The 23681-nt window shown below is 38.0% G+C and overlaps 1 protein-coding gene across 1 annotated transcript; it reads right to left on the reverse strand.

Annotated features, from left to right (window-relative positions):
* Window positions 1-1855: 1855 nt before the first annotated feature.
* LOC104666017 (hyaluronidase-4-like) lies at window positions 1856-22061 on the reverse strand. The gene is made up of 3 exons (XM_010367994.1): window positions 21141-22061; window positions 16458-16547; window positions 1856-2296 (listed from the first exon to the last, which is right to left on the reverse strand). Exons 1-3 carry the CDS (start codon window positions 22059-22061, stop codon window positions 1856-1858), a joined length of 1452 nt encoding a protein of 483 aa, XP_010366296.1.
* Between the last annotated feature and the right edge of the window lie 1620 nt (window positions 22062-23681).

Below are 23681 nucleotides of genomic sequence, written 5' to 3' on the forward strand. Positions count from 1 at the left end.
ATCACAATAAGTGTGGCAGTTCCTTTGGTTTTAGTTTCTTTCACTTGCTATTAAAATTCAGTGAAATACAATTCAATAATCTTTTCTTATTTAGAAAAAGTTAAGTGATTACGGGTAATAGGATTGCAGTGTTTCCTAATTTTTTCTATGTATTTATGTATATTTTCTCTTTTTCTTTCATCTACCTTGAATCTTCTTATGCCCTGATTATTTTGAAGGCACTGTAAGGTTAAACAGTGGCCTGATATGTATCCTGTCTTTGAGGTATTCGTTGACTGTTGGACAAAATTGGCCATGCCTCTCATTCTTTTCTTATTTTCTTCATCTTCAAGATGTTAATAATATTATTAATATTGCCCGCTTTATTTAGAGTTCATTGAATATCAAAACCCTGACATAATAATTGTTGAAGAACTTATCATCACTGTAAGGATAAAAGCAACCATTTTTTTTTTTTTTCTCTTATAGAGTCTTAATACCAACTTTACTCATTGTAAAAACATGTCATGCCTGGGCACAATAATCTAATTACTCAAAGTACAGCCTTACTGGAGCAGGACACCAATAAAATAGGAAAAAGTATCAAATAGCCCACAATTTAGTTTACTATATTTCACTGCCCCTTAAACTTTAACTTCTCCCCAAAAATGAGTGAATAATGAATTAACGCACCAGCAAATGAATCAAAATAGGAGTTGAAGTGTGATCTGTCTATCAAAGCTCTATATGTATGCCAGCATGAAATATATGTGGATGTGCAATATTTGGAAGGCCTCAGACTGGGAAATATCTTCCCTAAACCAAGGGGAGAAATAGCATTGAGGACATTATAGTATCTTTTGAGTCTTTATGATAGAAGATGATCTAGATTACAACCAGATCAGTTAAGTGACCACGTGAACTACATGCATTGAAAACTGATGAACTACTTAGATACAGTACTTAGATACAGACCAACAAGTATCACATAAAAGGATTTCTCATATAAACTCTATTTTATGGGAGTCTAATACAATTTATCTTCTGATATTGATGATTGCTAAATGAATTCCCAAGGGTGCTGGTGATACCTGGGTAAAGTTGAATCCCCACAGCATTCATATAGATTCGCTTTCACCCACATAACTTAGCATCCTGTGACCACTTATAATATTTAGGGATCCCCAATTACTGGAGCGTAAACAGTGATTTGCTTTTGCATTTGCTATTCCCTATTCCGAGAATGTATTTCCTAGGACATATTTGTGACTGCTCCTGCCTTCAAGACATCTCATCAGAGAGGCTTTGACTCTCTTATATTTCCAGTGTTCCCTCAAACTCCCTAATCCTTTTACCCCTCATTATTATTCTCCAGAGCACTTGCAACCACCAAATATATGTGTGTTTGTTAGTGTATTGGGTTAAAAAAAATTTTTTTTTGAGACAGAGTCTCACTTTGTCACTCAGACTAGAGTGCAGTCACACAATCGTTGTTCCCCACAGCTTTGAACTCCTGGGCTCAATGATCCTCCCACTTCAGCCTGCAAAGTAGCTGGGACTACAGTCTACACCACCACACTCAGCTATTTTTTACATTTTTTGTAGAAATGGGATATTGCTATGTTGTCCAGACTTGTTTATTGCTTATTTATCATTGTTCATTTTCCCACAAGTATTTAAGCTCCCCAAGAGCCGGTCTATTCACTTTCTTTTCCCTATTGCCTTGCATGAGGTAAAAACCCAGTAAATAATTGCTGTATCAATGAATGGCATCAATGACTACCTTTTTTATTTTTATTTTTTACTTTAAAGTCAATACATATTTTGGGAGAGGCTTGAGGTTGAAAAAAATCAACACTTGCTACTGTTTAGTATTTCAAGGAAAAGCTGGCATTGTAGTAAGGGCTAAAAAATTTTTTAGCAGAATCACAGGAAAAGTCATACTGAGAAAAACTAACAAATTGAAGTTAACAGTAGGAGCCTTATTCATCTCTCTTAGGAGATCTGAAGAGTGATCCTGACAAGATGGTCCATGCCAGCCGTAATAGCAGTGACACACAAATCCATTCTTCATGTCTGTTATTGTCTTCTGTTTATTGTGTTCAGAAATGATGAATCTGAAACTCTTGTTTAGAACATATTTCTTACCACTGCTTTCAGGCATATGCAGATAGAAGGAGGACTCAGGTGTTTTTCGAATACATCTTCCATGATTGTTACATAGACTCTGACTACAGAGCTTGGCTGCAGAGGTCACATTCACAGCATAATGGCCCAAAGGCCCTTGGATAGATTGTTGCATAGATAAGCAGTTCTCCTGTAGGAAAAACAGAAACCTACTTAAAGCACTCTCAAAGTGTGATTCCATTATCCAGGCAGTATTAATGCCTGAAGTTTTGTATTTGGTAAGGCTGAGGAGGAAGAGCATTTCTGTGGATTAACTATTTAAAGGAGGGACTAAGCCTTTATAGGGTCATTTGAGTATGAGCCATGCCTTTAATTGGGAAGACTATGAACCAACCAAATTCATATCATTTCCAGGTGAAGATGATCTCACAGTGTCCCAGTAGAGACTAGTCCTTGATGTAAAGATATATTTGTAGTAATACTTTTAAAAGAAATCATTAATATGGGAATGGCTTGTTAAAATTTAACTTTACTTGTAAAACATTTTCAATGCTGATACTTAATATATTTTAACATTAGGTCAGATTTTTCAAAAACTACCAAGTCATCCTATTCTTCTCTCTACCTCTGATGAGAGAACAATTCTCCTAAAGTTGATGAGTTCTCATCCACATTTTTATAATTTTACTAGGGGTGTGTGTGTGTATGTGTGTGTGTGTGTGTGTGTGTAATTATGAACAAGAGGGGGTATTATTTTGTGCTTTTTAATCATTTACATACATATATCATGTAGGATATTTTTGCAATTCGCCTTTTGAACTTAACCTTTTTCCATTTTTTATGTTGATACATGTAGCATTTTTTCATTTTAATTGTTGTTCAGTATTTCATAATATAAATATAACATACTTTACTTGTCCATCAGTCAGTTTTTAGGAGGTAGAATATAAAAGATCATTATTTACACGAAATGCTAGTGTTACTTGTACATTGTATATAGGGTCCAATGATAGTAGGTAAGAATGTCTTCCCACAAGTCTACCATTGGGTATTTCATTGATGTGTCCATAGCATTGAGCTTTAACTTTAGGACACATTTCTGTACATTAATGATCATATTGTACAGTTAGGATGGGCAAACCTAATTGAAATGATATTATCAGCTAACCCAGAAGAGCCTGACTGGAATCTTGATAAATGCCTGCCTTGATCCACACAGGTAGGACCATGGAAAAATTCTAGTAAATTAATTAGTAACATAAATTGAGTTTTCTACTAGCATTTAATTATTTATTTTATCAATATTTAAACTAATGCATAATTAAAAACCAATTAAGCTTAGAACAGTGGGATATTTTCTCAGTGAGAGGAGGCCCCAGAACTGTGACTCCATCTGGTAAAGATTTGGGAGATTCAAATTGAAAGTCATAAGGCAGAATAAAGCTCTTAATTGACAGGCAGTTGAACAAGGCCAGCACTTTGGCAATAGTAAATTCTGAAGATCATGTAAGCAATATTATTTGTTACAGACACATTCAATCTGGGGCAGTCTCATACTATATTTAGAAACACACGCTGTTTTTAGTCAGGACAAGACTCCTTGTCTGAGGCATCTGAGGAGGTTTCTAAGAAAGACACAGTAAAATAAAACAGGCAAACAATTGAAGCAAAGGAAAGAAGAGAAAAGGACGGCTGGGAAGGAAAAAAGAGGAAGGACGAAAAAGCAACCAAGAAAGACAAAGGTCGGGAGGAGTCAAATGAAGACAACATAGAACACTGGCAAATAAAATCAACTTGAACTTGGGCATTCCCTGTTCTGCCACAGCCGTCCTCCTTGAAATACCTTCTTCACTTAGCTTCCAGAACATCACATCCCTGTTTTGTCCCCAACCTCACTAGATGTTCCTTCTCAGTCTTCTTTATTGACTCCTGTTCATCTTTCCTACATTTAACACTGGAGTGCCCCGGCTTAAATCTTAGACCTCTTCTCTTCTATAGCTGTACTATTTCACTGAATAAACTCATCCCATCTCATTACTTTAAATACAATCCCCAAGTGTGTATCACCCAGACCTTATCCCTGAATTGATTATATACCCACCTATTTACTTGACATCTCTACCTGGATGTCTTACAAGCATTTCAAACTTAACGTACTCCAACATAATCTACTGACCCTCTTCCCAGAGTTCCCCATCTCAGCATAAGCCAACTTCCTCTTTCCAGTGCCTTAGGAGCAAAACCTTGGAGTTATTCATCACTCCTTTCCCCCCTTACAGTTAATCCATCAGCAAGTCCTTTTCAGTCTACCTTCAAAATATATCCAGAATTCAACCCTTGCTACCACTCTGTTTCAGGTCACTAACAGCTCTCACCTGGATGATTGCCTCCCAACTAGTCTCACACAATCTGTTCTAAATACAGTAAGCATACATATGTTTCTTTCTATAATTAAGTAAAATAGGAATTAATAATAAAAGTAGACACAAAAATCCTAGTTTTTTACAGATTAAAAATACCCTCCCAAGTAGCAATTTGGTCCAAAAGGAAATTTTTTAAATTACAATTTCAAATTAATTAGAAAAATAAAAACAACTGGAATACTACATGTTAAAATGTGTTAATACATCCAAAGTAATTTTCAATGTCAATGCCTAGTCATAGGTGCTTTTGTTTACTGGGCGATCCAATTATCAAAGCAGAAACAAGGCATTTTGGCATTGGCTTTCACCTGGACTCCCATTCAGCTATACAGCAGTGTGCACTAGTAGCTGATGGGGTGCTGAGTGGCACGCTTTCCACTTAAGCTTTTTTCTATACTTCCTGTTCCCCCAACTCTCTGCATCTTCTCAGTCACTTTTCCACTCTTAGAAGCTCTACCTTAGTGGCTACCTGCTTCATTGAATCAGTGCATTTCCTATCTCTGTCTCATTATCAGAAGCTGGTCACCAATTTCCTAGAACCCAGCAAATGATATTCTACCTATTATGGCAAACTTTCTTGACTTTCAGTGTATCTGGAGCATTCACTAAATTTCTAAAATTAGCTTCTAATTTTAAATCTTTATCCAAAGAAATGTGTACCTTTTTGTGGAAGTTTATCTTCTACTCTGTCTTTGGATCTGAATGAAATCTCCTAACATTTTAAAGCATGCTAATACTAGATGCAAAAATAACACTTTTTATTGCAACAGCTTTGATTATTTAACATAGAGGAATAAAATAATAAATTAAACAACCATTCAATTCAAGAAGTTCGAAAAATAATTTTTTAGAAAGCAATCTCATGAAAAGAAATAATAAAGTTAAAAGTATAAATTTATGAATTAGAAAATTGAATTGATAAAGAGTAGGTCTTCAAAAAAAGAAAACCATCAAACATTCATATCTGACAAGCCTAACTAATCAAAAAAGGAAGAGTCATGATTGATTGATTGATTAAGTGGTTGAACTCAGTCTCCAATTCATTGATAACGCATAGCTTGAAGCATCTACCCATTGTTTCACCCTTTGTGAAATGGTTGGTTCTTGAGGCACAGTCAGCCCTCATCATAAAACTATTACGGGTGACTATGTCCACCCTAAACAAAGATACTCCCAGATTACCACCCAGAAACCAAGGACAAAGGCCAGATCTCTCTTTGGGAAAAGCCAGATTCTTTATAACCCATTATCTCTCCATCTCACTACCTCCTCTTCTATTTTACTATGAAAGTTTTGATTATATCAACCTTAATTATTGCTTCTAGAGTTGGATTTATCAGCCTTTTGGATGTGATTCCATGACTATTTCAGCTGCTCTAAGGAAAGATGATCTGTATTTAAAGATTTATATCAGTAATCTAAAAGAAAATTTTGTCTATGTGACAGCTTGGATTTAATCAGACCATCCCAAATACATGTTTTGATCAGGGGAAACTTGTTAAACCATTTATATGTAATGTGGTCAAAAAAAGACAGGAACTTTACATATAACTTATAAAAATGTGATATACCACATAAACAGAATGAAAAATAAAAATCATGTGATCATCTTACTAGATACAGAAAAAGCATTTTTTAAAAATTTAACACCCCTTCACAGTAAAAACTCTTACAACAATAGGTATAGAAAGAATGTATCACAACATATAAAGGCCATATATGACAAGCCCATAGCTAACATCATAGTCAATGATGACAAGTTGAAAGCTTTTCCTCTAAGATCAGAAATAACACAAGGATACTCACTCTAATCATTTCTCTTTTATTCATTTTAGTTTAATTATTTTTCTTTAAGAGATGGAGTCTGTCACCCAGGCTGAAGTGCAGTAGAACAATCATAGTCCATTACAGCTTTGAAATCCTGGGTTCAAGTCATTCACCTGCTGTAGCCTCCTGAGAAGCTAGGACTACAAGCACACACCAACACACCTGGCTAGCTTTTTCTTTTTTACTTTTTGTAGAGATGGGGTCTCATTATGTTGTCCAGGCTGGGTTTGAACTCATGGCCTCAAGCAATCCTCCTGCCTCAGCTTCCCAAAGTACTGGGATTATAGGCATGAGCCATCTTATCCAGCCAACTCTGACCACTTCTATTCAACATAATACTAGAAGTCCCAGCTAGAGCAATTAGCAAGAAATAAAAATGAATCTGAATTTAAAATTATCTCTGTTGCAGATGATATAATTCTCTATATAGAAAACCCTAAAAACTACAAAAAGAGAGGGGCAGAGCAAGATGGCCGAATAGGAACAGCTCCAGTCTCCAACTCCCGGCGCGAGCGACACAGAAGACCGGTGATTTCTGCATTTTCAACTGAGGTACTGGGGTCATCTCACTGGGGAGTGCCGGACAATCGGTGCTGGTCAGCTGCTGCAGCCCGACCAGCGAGAGCTGAAGCAGGGCGAGGCATTGCCTCACCTGGGAAGCGCAAGGGGGAAGGGAATTCCTTTTCCTAGCCAGGGGAACTGAGACACACAACACCTGAAAAATCGGGTAATTCCCACCCCAATACTGTGCTTTAAGCAAACGGGCACGCCAGGAGAATATATCCCACACCTGGCCAGGAGGGTCCCACGGCCACGGAGCCTCCCTCATTGCTAGCACAGCAGTCTGCGATCTAACCACAAGGCAGCAGCGAGGCTGGGGGAGGGGCGCCCGCCATTGCTGAGGCTTAAGTAGGTAAACAAAGCCGCTGGGAAGCTCGAACTGGGTGGAGCTCACAGCAACTCAAGGAAACCTGCCTGTCTCTGTAGACTCCACCTCTGGGGACAGGGCACAGCTAAAAAACAACAGGGGAAGCAGCAGAGGCCTGTGCAGACCTGAACGACTCTGTCTGACAGCTTTGAAGAGAGCAGTGGATCTCCCAACACAGAGGTTGAGATCTGAGAATGGACAGACTGCCTGCTCAAGTGGGTCCCTGACCCCTGAGTAGCCTAACTGGGAGACATCCCCCACTAGGGGCAGTCTGACACCCCACACCTCACAGGGTGGAGTACACCCCTGAGAGGAAGCTTCCAAAATAAGAATCAGACAGGTACACTTGCTGTTCAGCAATATTCTATCTTCTGCAACCTCTGCTGCTGATACGCAGGCAAACAGGGTCTGGAGTGGACCTCAAGCAATCTCCAACAGACCTACAGCTGAGGGTCCTGACTATTAGAAGGAAAACTATCAAACAGGAAGAACACCTATACCAAAACCCCATCAGTACGTCACCATCATCAAAGACCAGAGGCAGATAAAACCACGAAGATGGGGAAGAAGCAGGGCAGAAAAGCTGGAAATTCAAAAAATAAGAGTGCATCTCCCCCTGCAAAGGAGCGCAGCTCATCGCCAGCAACGGATCGAAGCTGGTCAGAGAATGACTTTGACGAGATGAGAGAAGAAGGCTTCAGTCCATCAAACTTCTCAGAGCTAAAGGAGGAATTACGTACCCGGCGCAAAGAAACTAAAAATCTTGAAAAAAGAGTGGAAGAATTGATAGCTAGAATAATTAATGCAGAGAAGGTCATAAATGAAATGACAGAGATGAAAATCATGACACGAGAAATATGTGACAAATCCACAAGCTTCAGTAACCGACTTGATCAACTGGAAGAAAGAGTATCAGCGATGGAGGATCAAATGAATGAAATGAAGCAAGAAGAGAAACCAAAAGAAAAAAGAAGAAAAAGAAATGAACAAAGCCTGCAAGAAGTATGGGATTATGTAAAAAGACCAAATCTACGTCTGATTGGGGTGCCTGAAAGTGAGGGGGAACATGGAACCAAGTTGGAAAACACTCTTCAGGATATCATCCAGGAGAACTTCCCCAACCTAGTAGCGCAGGCCAACATTCAAATTCAGGAAATACAGAGAACACCACAAAGATACTCCTCGAGAAGAGCAACTCCAAGACACATAATTGCCAGATTCACCAAAGTTGAAATGAAGGAAAAAATCTTAAGGGCAGCCAGAGAGAAAGGTCGGGTTACCCACAAAGGGAAGCCCATCAGACTAGCAGCAGACCTCTCGGCAGAAACTCTACAAGCCAGAAGAGAGTGGGGGCCAATATTCAACATTCTTAAAGAAAAGAATTTTAAACCCAGAATTTCATATCCAGCCAAACTAAGTTTCATCAGTGAAGGAGAAATAAAATCCTTTACAGATAAGCAAATGCTTAGAGATTTTGTCACCACCAGGCCTGCCTTACAAGAGACCCTGAAGGAAGCCCTAAACATGGAAAGGAACAACCGGTACCAGCCATTGCAAAAACATGCCAAAATGTAAAGACCATCGAAGCTAGGAAGAAACTGCATCAACTAACGAGCAAAAAAACCAGTTAATAACATAATGGCAGGATCCAGTTCACACATAACAATATTAACCTTAAATGTTAATGGACTAAATGCTCCAATTAAAAGACACAGACTGGCAAACTGGATAAAGAGTCAAGACCCATCAGTCTGCTGTATTCAGGAGACCCATCTCACATGCAGAGACATACATAGGCTCAAAATAAAGGGATGGAGGAAGATCTACCAAGCAAATGGAGAACAAAAAAAGGCAGGGGTTGCAATCCTAGTCTCTGATAAAATAGACTTTAAGCCATCAAAGATCAAAAGAGACAAAGAAGGCCATTACATAATGGTAAAGGGATCAATTCAACAGGAAGAGCTAACTATCCTAAATATATATGCACCCAATACAGGCGCACCCAAATTCATAAAGCAAGTTCTTAGAGACTTACAAAGAGACTTAGACTCCCATACAATAATGGGAGACTTCAACACTCCACTGTCAACATGAGACAGATCAATGAGACAGAAAGTTAACAAGGATATCCAGGAATTGAACTCATCTCTGCACCAAGTGGACCTAATAGACATCTATAGAACTCTCCACCCCAAATCAACAGAATATACATTCTTCTCAGCACCACATTCCACTTATTCCAAAATTGACCACATAATTGGAAGTAAAGCACTCCTTAGCAAATGTAAAAGAACAGAAATTGTAACAACCTGTCTCTCAGACCACAGTGCAATCAAACTAGAACTCAGGACTAAGAAACTCAATCAAAACCGCTCAACTACATGGAAACTGAACAACCTGCTCCTGAATGACTACTGGGTACATAACGAAATGAGGCAGAAATAAAGATGTTCTTTGAAACCAATGAGAACAAAGATACAACATACCAGAATCTCTGAGACACATTTAGAGCAGTGTGTAGAGGGAAATTTATAGCACTAAATGCCCACAAGAGAAAGCTGGAAAGATCTAAAATTGACACTCTAACATCACAATTAAAAGAACTGGAGAAGCAAGAGCAAACACATTCAAAAGCTAGCAGAAGGCAAGAAATAACTAAGATCAGAGCAGAACTGAAGGAGATAGAGACACAAAAAACCCTCCAAAAAATCAATGAATCCAGGAGTTGGTTTTTTGAAAAGATCAACAAAATTGACAGACCGCTAGCAAGACTAATAAAGAAGAAAAGAGAGAAGAATCAAATACACACAATAAAAAATGATAAAGGGGATATCACCACGGACCCCACAGAAATACAAACTACCATCAGAGAATACTATAAACACCTCTACGCAAATCAACTAGAAAATCTAGAAGAAATGGATAATTTCCTGGACACTTACACTCTTCCAAGACTAAACCAGGAAGAAGTTGAATCCCTGAATAGACCAATAGCAGGCTCTGAAATTGAGGCAATAATTAATAGCCTACCAACCAAAAAAAGTCCAGGACCAGATGGATTCACAGCTGAATTCTACCAGAGGTACAAGGAGGAGCTGGTACCGTTCCTTCTGAAACTATTCCAATCAATAGAAAAAGAGGGAATCCTCCCTAACTCATTTTATGAAGCCAACATCATCCTGATACCAAAGCCTGGCAGAGACACAACAAAAAAAGAAAATTTTAGACCAATATCCCTGATGAACATCGATGCAAAAGTCCTCAATAAAATACTGGCAAACCGGATTCAGCAGCACATCAAAAAGCTTGTCCACCATGATCAAGTGGGCTTCATCCCTGGGATGCAAGGCTGGTTCAACATTCGCAAATCAATAAACGTAATCCAGCATATAAACAGAACCAAAGACAAGAACCACATGATTATCTCAATAGATGCAGAAAAGGCTTTTGACAAAATTCAACAGCCCTTCATGCTAAAAACGCTCAATAAATTTGGTATTGATGGAATGCACCTCAAAATAATAAGAGCTATTTATGACAAACCCACAGCCAATATCATACTGAATGGGCAAAAACTGGAAAAATTCCCTTTGAAAACTGGCACAAGACAGGGATGTCCTCTCTCACCACTCCTATTCAACATAGTGTTGGAAGTTCTGGCTAGGGCAATCAGGCAAGAGAAAGAAATAAAGGGTATTCAATTAGGAAAAGAAGAAGTCAAATTGTCCCTGTTTGCAGATGACATGATTGTATATTTAGAAAACCCCATTGTCTCAGCCCAAAATCTCCTGAAGCTGATAAGCAACTTCAGCAAAGTCTCAGGATACAAAATCAATGTGCAAAAATCACAAGCATCCTTATACACCAGTAACAGACAAACAGAGAGCCAAATCATGAATGAACTTCCATTCACAATTGCTTCAAAGAGAATAAAATACCTAGGAATCCAACTTACAAGGGATGTAAAGGACCTCTTCAAGGAGAACTACAAACCACTGCTCAGTGAAATAAAAGAGGACACTAACAAATGGAAGAACATACCATGCTCATGGATAGGAAGAATCAATATCGTGAAAATGGCCATACTGCCGAAGGTTATTTATAGATTCAATGCCATCCCCATCAAGCTACCAATGAGTTTCTTCACAGAACTGGAAAAAACGGCTTTAAAGTTCATATGGAACCAAAAAAGAGCCTGCATTGCCAAGACAATCCTAAGTCAAAAGAACAAAGCCGGAGGCATCACGCTACCTGACTTCAAACTATACTACAAGGCTACAGTAACCAAAACAGCATGGTACTGGTACCAAAACAGAGATATACACCAATGGAACAGAACAGAGTCCTCAGAAATAATACCACACATCTACAGCCATCTGATCTTTGACAAACCTGAGAGAAACAAGAAATGAGGAAAGGACTCCCTATTTAATAAATGGTGCTGGGAAAATTGGCTAGCCATAAGTAGAAAGCTGAAACTGGATCCTTTCCTTACTCCTTATACGAAAATTCATTCAAGATGGATTAGAGACTTAAATGTTAGGCCTAATACCATAAAAACCCTAGAAGAAAACCTAGGTAGTACCATTCAGGACATAGGCATGGGCAAGGACTTCATGTCTAAAACACCAAAAGCAACGGCAGCAAAAGCCAAAATTGACAAATGGGATATGATTAAACTAAAGAGCTTCTGCACAGCAAAAGAAACTACCATCAGAGTGAACAGGCAACCTACAGAATGGGAGAAAATTTTTGCAATCTACTCATCTGACAAAGGGCTGATATCCAGAACCTACAAAGAACTCAAACAAATTTACAAGAAAAAAACAAACAACCCCATCAAAAAGTGGGCAAAGGATATGAACAGACATTTCTCAAAAGAAGACATTCATACAGCCAACAGACACATGAAAAAATGCTCATCATCACTCGCCATCAGAGAAATGCAAATCAAAACCACAATGAGATACCATCTCACACCAGTTAGAATGGCAATCATTAAAAAGTCAGGAAACAACAGGTGCTGGAGAGGATGTGGAGAAATAGGAACACTTTTACACTGTTGGTGGGATTGTAAACTAGTTCAACCATTGTGGAAAACAGTATGGCGATTCCTCAAGGATCTAGAACTAGATGTACCTTATGACCCAGCCATCCCACTACTGGGTATATACCCAAAGGATTATAAATCATGCTGCTATAAAGACACATGCACATGTATGTTTATTGCGGCACTATTCACAATAGCAAAGACTTGGAATCAACCCAAATGTCCATCTGTGACAGACTGGATTAAGAAAATGTGGCACATATACACCATGGAATACTATGCAGCCATAAAAAAGGATGAGTTTGCATCCTTTGTAGGGACATGGATGCAGCTGGAAACCATCATTCTGAGCAAACTATCACAAGAACAGAAAACCAAACACCGCATGTTCTCACTCATAGGTGGGAACTGAACAATGAGATCACTTGGACTCGGGAAGGGGAACATCACACATCGGGGCCTATCATTGGGAGATTGGAGGGGCGAGGGATTGCATTGGGAGTTATACCTGATATAAATGACGAATTTATGGGTGCTGACGAGTTGATGGGTGCAGCACACCAACATGGCACAAGTATACATATGTAACAAACCTGCACGTTACGCACATGTACCCTAGAACTTAAAGTATAATACAAAAAAAAAAGTTAAAAAAAAAAGAAAAGAAAAAAAAAACTACAAAAAATGTCATAAGTAATAAAGAAATTCAGTAAGGTTGCAGTATACAAAATCAACCTATACAAATTAATTGAATTTCTATTCATTAATAGTGAGCCATCTGAAAAGGAAACTAAGAAAACAATTCCATTTACAATACCATTAAAAATAATAAAATCCTTAGGAATAAACTTAACCAAAAAAGTGAAAGACTTATACATCAAAAACTACATAATATTGATAAAAGGCATTAAAGTAGACATAAATAAAAGATAACCTACATTTATGGACAGAAAAACTTAATATTGTTAAAATGTCCACACTGCCCAAAGTGATCTGCAGGTTCAATGCTATCCCCATCAAAATCCCAATGGCAATTTTTACAGAAATAGAAAACAAAAAACTAAACTTTATATGGAACCACAAAAGACCCAGAAGAGCCAAAGTAACTTTCAGAAAGAACAAAACTGGAGGCTTCGGCCGGGCGCGGTGGCTCAAGCCTGTAATCCCAGCACTTTGGGAGGCCGAGACGGGCGGATCACGAGGTCAGGAGATCGAGACCATCCTGGTCTACACGGTGAAACCCCGTCTCTACTAAAAAATACAAAAAAACTAGCCGGGCGAGATGGCGGGCGCCTGTAGTCCCAGCTACTCGGGAGGCTGAGGCAGGAGAATGGCGTAAACCCGGGAGGTGGAGCTTGCAGTGAGCTGAGATCCGGCCACTGCACTCCAGCCCGGGCAACAGAGCGAGACTCCGTCTCAAAAAAAAAAAAAAAAAAAAAAAAAAAAAAAAAAAAACTGGAGGCTTCACATTTCCTCATTTAAAAATACATTACAATTCTACAATAAATAAAACACTATGTTACTGGTATAAAGGAAGATATACAAGTCACAGGAACAGAATAGAGAGGCCAGAAGTAAACCCACACATATATGATCAACTGATGTTTGACAAGAGTGCCAAGGACACAACAGAGAAAGGATAGTCTCTTCAACAGATGGAGCTGGGAAAACTAGATATCCATATGCCCAGAAACGAAATTAGATCCCTATCTTACACCACACACAAAAGTCAATTCAAACTGGACTAAAGACTTACTTAACATTAGACCGAATACTCTAAAATGCCTAAAAGAAAACACACGGGGAATGCTTCTTGACACTGGTCTTGGCAATTATTTCTTAGACATGACACCAAAAGGACAGGCAACAAAAACAAACATGGACGAATGGGACGCATCAAACTGAAAAGCTTTTGCACAGCAAAAGAAACAGCAGTGTGAAGAGATAACCTATAGAATAGTAGAAATATTTCCAAACCATATATCTGATAGAGGTCAATATCCAAAATATATAAGGAACTTCTATGACTCAGCAAAAAATCCAAATAACCCAATCAAAAATTAAGCAAAGGACCTGAACAAACATTTCTCCAAAGAAGACATACAAAGGGCGAATATGTATATGAAAAGATGTTCAAAATCGTTAATTATCGGGGAAATGTAAATCAAAACAATGAGCTGTCACCTCACACCTGTTAGGATGGGTATAATTTAAAAAATAAAAGATAACAAGTGTTGAATTTGTAGAGAAATGGGAACCCCCAAATCCTGTTGATGGGAATGTTAAATGGTACAACAGCTATGGAAAACATTATGGAAATTCCTCAAAACATTCTAACTGTAACTACTATGTGATTCAGTATATATGCATATACACTTCTGGATATATAAAAGAAGTGAAATTGCAATCTCAAAGAGATGTCTGCATTCCCATGTATATTGCAGCACTATTCACCATAGCCAAGGAATGGAAACAATCCAAGTGTCTGTTGACAGATAAATGAATAAAGATAATTCACTATATACATACGATGAAATATTAGCCTTTTAAAAGAAGGAAATAATGTCATTTATAACAACCAGATGAACCTGGGGGGGCATTATTTTATGTGAACTAAGGCAGTCACAGGACAAATGCTACATGATTGTACTTACGAGGTATCTAAAATAGTAAACTCGTAGAAGCAGAGAATACAGTAATAATTGTAAGGGGCTGAGGGTGGGAAAAATAGGAAGTTGTTTTTTAAAAGTTGCAACATTTCAGTTATGCTAGATAAATAAGTTAGGGATATGCTAGTTCAGTTACGCTAGATAAATAAGTTCGAGAGATCTCCTGTACAACATAGCGTCTATAGTTAATAATGTATTAAGCAATCCAAAATTTAAGAGGGTAGATTTCATATTAAGTGTTCTTATAAGAAAAGAACAGAATAGATTGTTAATTTTCTTTTTTTTTTTTTTTTTTTTGACATGGAGTTTCACTCTTGTTGCCCAAGCTGGGGATGCAATGGTGTGATCTCGGCTCACGGCAACCTCTGCCTCCCAGGTTCAAGCGATTCTCCTGCCTCAGCCTCCTGAGTAGCTGGGATTACAGGCATGCCCCACTACACCCAGCTAATTTTGTATATTTAGTAGAGACGGGGTTTCTCCATGTTAGTCAGGCTAGTTTCAAACTCCCTACCTCAGGTGATCCACCCGCCTCGGCCTCCCAAAGTGCTGGGATTACAGGTGTGAGCCACCGCGCCCAGCCAGAACAGAGTAGATTGTTAATAAACCTTTATATACAAATAGATTTTTCTCCCACATGCATTTCTATAATAGGTAATCAGCAAAGTAAATAATCATTTTGGGGCTAGGTACAGTGGCTCACGCCTGTAATCCCAAGACTTTAGGAGGCCGAGGTGGGCTGATAGCTTGAGGCCAGGAGTTTGAGACCAGCCTGGCCAACATAACGAAACCCTGTCTCTACAAAAAATACAAAAAATAAGCCAGGCATGGTGGCACATGCCTGTAGTCCCAGCTAGTCAAGAGGCTGAGTCACGAGAATCCCTTGTACCTGGGAGACAGGGGTTGCAGTGAGCTGAGATTGCGCGACTGCACTCCAGCCTGGGTGACAGAGTGAGACTGCCTCACCAAAAAAAAAAAAAAAAAAAAAAAAAAAGGAAGAAAGAATTATTTATCATTTTTGGAGCATCTGCCCTCCTTAGTGCAAATGAAATAATTTTTCATTTTTAAAATTTTTATTTTTTGTTTGTCACATATGTATTATGCCATGTAATCTACCAAAATCCTGCAGAGGAGGTTTTATTTTAGTCTAGTTTTTTAGTTGGAGAAGCTGAGACTCAGAAATGTTAATTAACATGCTCAAAATTACACCCCTAGGACATAAACATCAGTTTCTCACTTAGCTGTCTGATTAGAATGATTGCGCTCTTTCTACCCTTCTACTAACAACAATGGCTGGTATGGAGTAGGTGCTCAGTGTTAGACCCTGTACTTTTTGAATTTCACTAAGGTCAAGCAAGCAGATAATCAGCAACCATTTGACTCTGATGCGAAAAAAAATTTTTTTAAACCAATCTCAAAAGTGTATTCAAGTTGCTGACAGAGAAATCATTGCTTACCTTTGAAGCAGAATATTCATATCCTCCCCACAATATTACTCCCGCTGCCCCCAATGCAGCACTTTCGCCAATTGTATGTACTAAGTCCTCCTAGAAAAGAGAGGTATCAGGAGTAGTTTCCACCAAGTCAAATTTTGTCACTGATAATGCAATAATAAGACTCAACCCCTCAACTGTGGTAAGGAACACATTAATAACGATATCTTTGTTTCTAAAACAAAGGACTATACCACAGGGTAAATACTGCATGATCTCAGACAGAATCTGAAAAAGTTGATCTCACGGACGTAGAGAATAGAATGGTGATTACCCGAGGCTGAGGTGGTTAGGAGGGAGAGGGGATTGAGGAGATGTTGGTTAAATAACATATAATTACAATTGGATAGGAGGAAAAAGTTCAAGAAATCTATTGTATAGCATGGTGTCTATAGGTAATGACAATATATTGTATTCTTGAAAAATGCTAAGAGAGTGGATATGAAGTGCTTTTAAAAATAGCTGTGAGGTCATGAATTTGTTAATTAGCTAGATTTAACCATTCTACAATGTATATGTACCTCAAAACATTATGTTGTATATGATAAATACACACTACAATTGTATATGTTGACTAAAATATAAATTTTAATACACAGAAAGAAAGCATTTCTTTTAAATAAAGCTATCATACAAAAAAATAAAACAAAAGACTAGAGCAGAATTGGAAAAGGTGATACTGCCTTGGATTCTTACATTTACTTGAGAAATATTTGCAATGTTCCAGGCAATATTCTAAACACTAAGAATATAAAAATGAAATAGATTTCAATTCCTGTTCTTGAAGGAATGCTTTTTAGTCTAATGGTTGAGACAGACATATAAACAAGTGACTATAATATAATAAGATAATTTTTATATTAGTACTCACAAGGCATATATAAATTAGAAGTGCTTAATACTTCATGGAAGAGTCTGGGAAGGCTTCCTTGAACAGGTTAAATTTCAGATGACTCTTGGGAATGAGAATCAGTAGACTCTTGAGAATGAGTATGAATTCACAAGACAGTCTAGAGAGAGCAGAGTTTTATATCCACAAGGAAGAATAAGAGCAGAGACTCAGATCCAGGCAAAATCACAGTTCATCCGGAGAACTCCCAGCACTTCCTTGTGGTAAAGCGTACAGAATTTCGTAAGAACATATGAATTTCTATGTATAAACAGAATCCAAATACAAACATAAAAATGCTGTTTTAAAGTGTTAAGACAACTGGCCAGGCGCAGTGGCTCACGCCTGTAATCTCAGCACTTTGGAAGCCCAAGGCAGACAGATCACTTGAGGTGAGTAGTTCGAGACCAGGCTGGCCAACATGGTGAAACCCTATCTCTACTAAAAATAAAAAAATAGCCAGTCATGGTGGTGCCTGCCTGTAATCCCAGCTACTTGGGAGGCTGAGGCAGGAGAGTCTCTTGAATTCAGGAGGCAGAGGCTGCAGTGAGCCAAGATCCTGCCACTGAACTCCAGCCTGGGTGACAGGGTGAGACTCCATCTCAAATAAATAAATAATGCAAAAATTTAGTGCTGGAAAGACATAAATTTGCAACTTTGATTCTTTTTTCTTTTTGCGTATAAAGAATGCATTGGAGGCCAGGCATGGTGGGTAATCCCAACACTTTGGGAGGCTGAGGTGGGTGGATCACCTGAGGTCAGGAGTTCGAGACCAGCCTGATCAACATCGTGAAACCCCATCTCTACTAAAAATACAAAAATTAGCCAGCATGGTGGCACATGCCTATAATCCCATCTACTTGGGAGGCTGAGGCAGGAGAATCACTTGAACCAGGGAGGTGGAGTTTGCAGTGAGCCGAGATCGCACCATTGCACTCCAGCCTGAGCGACAGAGCGAGACTCCATCTCAAAAAAAAAGAAAGGAATGCATTGGAGGGGAAAGTCAAGATAGTACAGGCAGGAACACCAATTAGGAGGTGATAGAAATTGTTTGGTGAGAAATGATGATGCCTCAACAAAGGCAGTGTCAGTCCTTGTAAAGCAGAGGGAACAGATTGAAGAGTTATTTGGAAATAAAGATGGGTAAGTTTTAGTTACCTATTGGATAATGGAAAGAGGAGAAGGGAGGCAGCCAAGTGACTTTCAGATTGGGTGACTATGTAGATTACAGTTCACCAAGATAAGAAACTGAGGATGTTATGCTAATGAATATAGGCCAAGAGCAAAGAAGTAGGAAATAGGGAGAGATGGGAGATAAAGGGGATGACAGATGGAGCAATCTGCATTCTTTTCTCCCCTGCAAGGTATGGAGAGTCAGAGATCCAGTGCAAAAGTGGAGTGCTCACAGACTGCAGTGAGTAAATTGTCACGCCACTGTAAGCTTTCCTGCATGGTAGGAAGGTTTCAGCAATACTGGTATGTATGTTCTGCAATTTGTCTAAGTAATACAACAAGAAATGAAATCATTCTTCCATTATACTGACTAGTATCACATTCCTTAAACCTAAATGTAGTCATTTATTTTAATTGAGACACTCCTGAAGGCAAATACCAACCAGAACTGGTTTTTAAAAAATGCATTGGAAAGTTATGTTACTTAGACCAAAGGTGAGAAAAACCTGTACTGTTTTTTGATATGTGATACATGGAAGGCAATAGGAAAGCATTAAAACAATTCAATATAATGCTCAGGTGATTCTATATATTTTGGTGAGTAAAGAATGCAGTCTATTGATTTCCAAAGTAGAGCTCAGAGGTGATACATAACCTATAATTTACTTTAAAAGTCTAATGTACCCACAAAAATTAAAAATAAAAAAGATTAAAAAGCCTAATAGCACAAAAAATAGGAAAGCAATGAAAAGCTTTTATGAAAATGTGGCTCATCTCATTCTCCCATTTTCTCTCAAGGTGAACTCTTTGACTGAATGAATTATTATTATTTTCTACTGTTATTACTAATAACATGTAATTCCTGACACAATGTAGGTGCTCAAGAATTTCTGAATGAATAAATGTAACTCAGGTTTTTTCTGAAAAGGATTTAAGAAAGTAAGACGATTTGAGAAAGCTGGCATCACTTGAGGAATATCTTAGCAAGAAGACTTTGGTAGGCATGACTGATATCCTAAAATACCTGGACAACTGGCTTTTGAAAGAAGGATTTGATATATTCTATGTTGCACCAGAAGAATTAGAACTAGTGGTATGAAGTTAGTAGGAGGCAAAGTAGATTAAATATACTCAAAAACTTTCTAGGAACTAATATTTCCCCCAGACGGCAGTTTTCCTTCTAATGTAAGAAGTGCCCCATCAAAAAGTGTTAAAGTAGAGGCAGGATGAGAAAGGGTTTTTATTTGGGTAGGAGATGGGTTAAGTGCCCATGAGATTCTTCCAAATTTTTGTCATAATGCTATGATTCTTTTCCTTCTAAACTTATTGAATGATACTGAGTAATCCTGCAAGGTCAAGTCTAATTAATATTTGGATTTTATTCTGAAATATTTAGGAAGAATTGCTACTGCTTTTCAATGGTTTTAAATGGCCTTATCTCAAACCTAAATGGTCTACGTGAGCTGTGTATTGTCTATACAACAGCTTTGCTTCTGTGTTGGGTACTGCCATAAAGAATTGTTGGCTGTCAGGTGTGGATGGAGATTTGAGGGTTTTCTTATCTAGCCACCCATCCAATGATTGAATGCTTAGGATAATGTCCTATGTGACAATCTAGTTAAAGTTTGAACACTTGCCACGTCTTCAAACTTATTATCTTCTAAACAAGCTCATCCCCACATCTGTAGGCTTCCGGCTTTGTGTTCAGTCTAAAGACAGTATCTGTCTCCTTATATAAACCAGTTTTAATGCCTTGACAATAACCACTAGATTGCACTGTAGACTCTTAAAGACAAAATCAAGAGAATCTATGTAATTTTTTCAGTTAGCCTAGCTAATTAAAACATACAAATACAATATAATGAGAAATGTAGCTGGTTAATAATTCACCCCAAGCTCTATCTTGTACGTTTTTGATTTGGAAAATTGCCTTTTCATATTAAGAAGTTCATTCTAGGCCGGCTGTGGTGGCTCACGCCTGTAATCCCGGCACTTTGGGAGGCCTAGGCGGGCAGATCACGGGATCAGGAGATGGAGACCGTCCTGGCTAATATGGTGAAACCCCGTCTCTACTAAAAATACAAAAAAAATTAGCCAGGCGTGGTGGCGGGCGCCTGAAGTCCCAGCTACTCGGGAGGCTGAGGCAGGAGAATGGCTGAACCCAGCAGGCGGAGCTTGCAGCAAGCCGAGATCGCGCCACTGCACTCCAGGCTGGGCGACAGAGCGAGACTCCTTCTCAAAAACAAAATAAAAAATAAGTTAGTTCTAAAATTTCTCTCTGGTTAAAATTACTCTATCTGTTACATTATTTAAATCAAGTTTAACATCTGTTCTGTAGGAAACTCTTGTGAATGCTAAGCTGGTAAGAACCATTATCCAAAAGTGTTAAGTGCACATCTAATTGTCAGTGACATTTTTCAGCGCCGAGTTGACATTTGAATAAATATACATGCTTAATAAAAGAATAGCATTGTATTGCTAAGGGAAAATAAATATCCTAAAACACTTGTGTGGAGGTTTTATATAGTTATTCTACAAAATTTCCATTAAAAAAAAAAAAAATGTGAGTGACTGCTTTTCCTTACCTGTGACAGAGCTTCAGTACTACGCAAATAAAATGGTCTGGAAAAAATAAAAACTGGCAAAACATAGTCATGTCTAGCCATTTCAGCAATCCTCATGGCTTCTCTCACCCGATAGTGAACAAATTTCAAAGCATTTAAGCTTGACTTCAGTATTTTATCCAAATATATTGAAGGATAAAGCGCGGCGCTTTTTTCCCACAGCCACAAGAGTTGGTCATTGCGGAGAATTTCATCATTCGGACAATTACCTGTGTACGTCTCTGGATTTATTCTGTAATCATAATTGTAGCAGTCTGGGTAGAGATAAAAGCCCCATAAACATTTTGGTCTCATTTCTAAAGCCAATGTGAGAGTAATGTTCATGACATTTTTTCCAGCATTTTCAAATTCCTCTCGGGCAACTGTTTCCACTTTCATTTCCGACCAATAAGGATGATGGTTTCTAGTGAAGGCTAAAGAGTGGTTTTTATATATTATTCTGCTGACCCGATTTCTATCCCATTGGGGTTTCCAACTTTCCCAGTCAATAACAACAAGTCCTTCTGATCTCCACCAAGGGACAGCTTCTCCAATGTCATCAGCAGCTTTCCTAAGATGTTCAGAAAGGTTCACGTTCTGCGGTATTCCTCCATTAAAGGATTTTCCATCTTGAGAGAAGTAAGGGTAATACCCTAATTCATTTGGATAAATTATGGCAATTTTTGACCCACTCTGAGTCTCTAAAGGATTTGATATAATGTTAAATACTTGAAGATTTATATTCACGTTGAAGAAAGGCATACAGTACATTGTCGGGGCTGCCCAGAAAATGCTGAAAGGCTGGCTCTGTATCACCGGAGGCATTGCTGGTTTGAGGGCTGCCTGAGTTAACAGGATAAAGAGTGGCAGCACTCCTAACCACGCCACCCATGGGTTACACATGGCTTGAGGTTTTCAGCATTACAGCAGTCTCCTTAAAAATAATAAGCAAAATATCATACATAATGGAGTCAAATGTCCCTTAAGTTTTGTGGTATATAGTGAATAGACCAAATATTTTAAAATATCTTTCAGGTTTAATAATATGTAGGCCAATATAGATATTATAGTCTATATATGGATATTATAGGCCAATGTAGTTTCATCTGAACAAGGGAGGATGAGTGAAGCTTTTTTTTCACTTGAAATGTGAAAAAAAAAAAATCTAGTCAATAAAAACTATAAAAAGTTTCACACATTCATCAGCTATGCAAACTCTAGCTGCTAGCCATTCTGGTTTTAATTTCCTACGATTCTGAATACGCTAACCCAAACCTTCTTATACTGACAAGCCTTCGCTGGCTGTAAGAGGAACTAGAAAAGAAAGTCTGAATGGATTGTCATATCTCCTTATTGATTACTCGCAAAGTGACTCCAAGAACATGTCCACTTGAAAATTAACAAATATTGGAATTTTAACTAATATTAAATAGAACAAAAAGAAATAACTAACTGTACTAACAGTAATACTTTACATGCAATTTGAAATGCACTGGCCTCAAATGTTTGTTTTTAAAACAGAGAGCAGTTACCCTTGGAACCAGCGTAGGCTGAAATAAAAAAAAAACAAGTAGAAATTTAATTACCCTTTGTTGATTATGGATTTTGGTGCCATCATCTTCTCTTAGGTATATAAACAAGCCTAAAATCCTATTAGTTCTTGAACTCCAGTGGTTTTCCTATAAAGAAACTGGATTGTATATTCAGCAGTTAAACCCTAAATAAACCTTGTCTCTTTAGGCCCCTCTAACTAGTCCGTTGGGACAAAAACTGCCAAAGAATCTTCCCAGAATATAAGGACTATCTAATAGTTGATGCATTCCAGCCAACAAGATCTCATCCTGAAAGCAATATGGTTGCAGTTACATATCAAAATTATCTTATCATATGGATTTTTTTAAATAAAGGAATTTATTTTAAACAGATGTTTCTCTGATATAATTAAACTCAGTTTCTTTTTAAGAGTCATACATTGTTTCTCATGTAGTTCTTGGTGTCTTCATTTAATGTACTGAATTCAGGAAAGACACCAACTAAAATTGTATGCTAACTCTCACAACATAGCACCCCAAATTTGTAAAGAAACTTGAGTAAGTCGTAGGCTTTCTGTACACTGAATTTTTAAGTTAACAAATGTGAATGATAATTTACTTTTTAAAATAAACTGGATATTACTGAGACAATCGCCTTCAGTGGAGTGTGTATTATAGCACCAGATGAATCTCCAAGCTACCAGAGATGGTTTCTCTCCCATCACGCTTCTCCAATCATGGGATCTTAATTTGACTCCCATTCACCCACAAAAATATAAAAGCAAATCTTCTTCATTCTTTATTTGTTGTTCAGGGAAAATGTAAGAATATCTACTCTCCATAAATATTATTCTTTACCTCCCTCTGGTCATGACTGCACATTGGGTATATATGCCTAATAAACTGACATCCTTGGGGAAAAAACACCTTTTTAAAGCATTTTTTAAACACCTATTTTTGTAGCTAGCCTATGGAAAAATTATTTTGGCAT

This window comes from Rhinopithecus roxellana, chromosome 6 (assembly GCF_007565055.1).
Source record: "Rhinopithecus roxellana isolate Shanxi Qingling chromosome 6, ASM756505v1, whole genome shotgun sequence".
NCBI classification, from domain to species: Eukaryota; Metazoa; Chordata; class Mammalia; order Primates; family Cercopithecidae; genus Rhinopithecus; species Rhinopithecus roxellana.

Coding starts and splice junctions, on each gene's coding strand:
- LOC104666017 (XM_010367994.1), bottom strand. CDS start 22,061: ATGTGTAACCCATGGGTGGCGTGGTTAGGAGTGCTGCCACTCTTTATC. Junction 16,548..21,140: donor GTACTGAAGCTCTGTCACAG/GTAAGGAAAAGC, acceptor TCTCTTTTCTAG/GAGGACTTAGTACATACAAT. Junction 2,297..16,457: donor ATGAATATTCTGCTTCAAAG/GTAAGCAATGAT, acceptor TTTTTCCTACAG/GAGAACTGCTTATCTATGCA.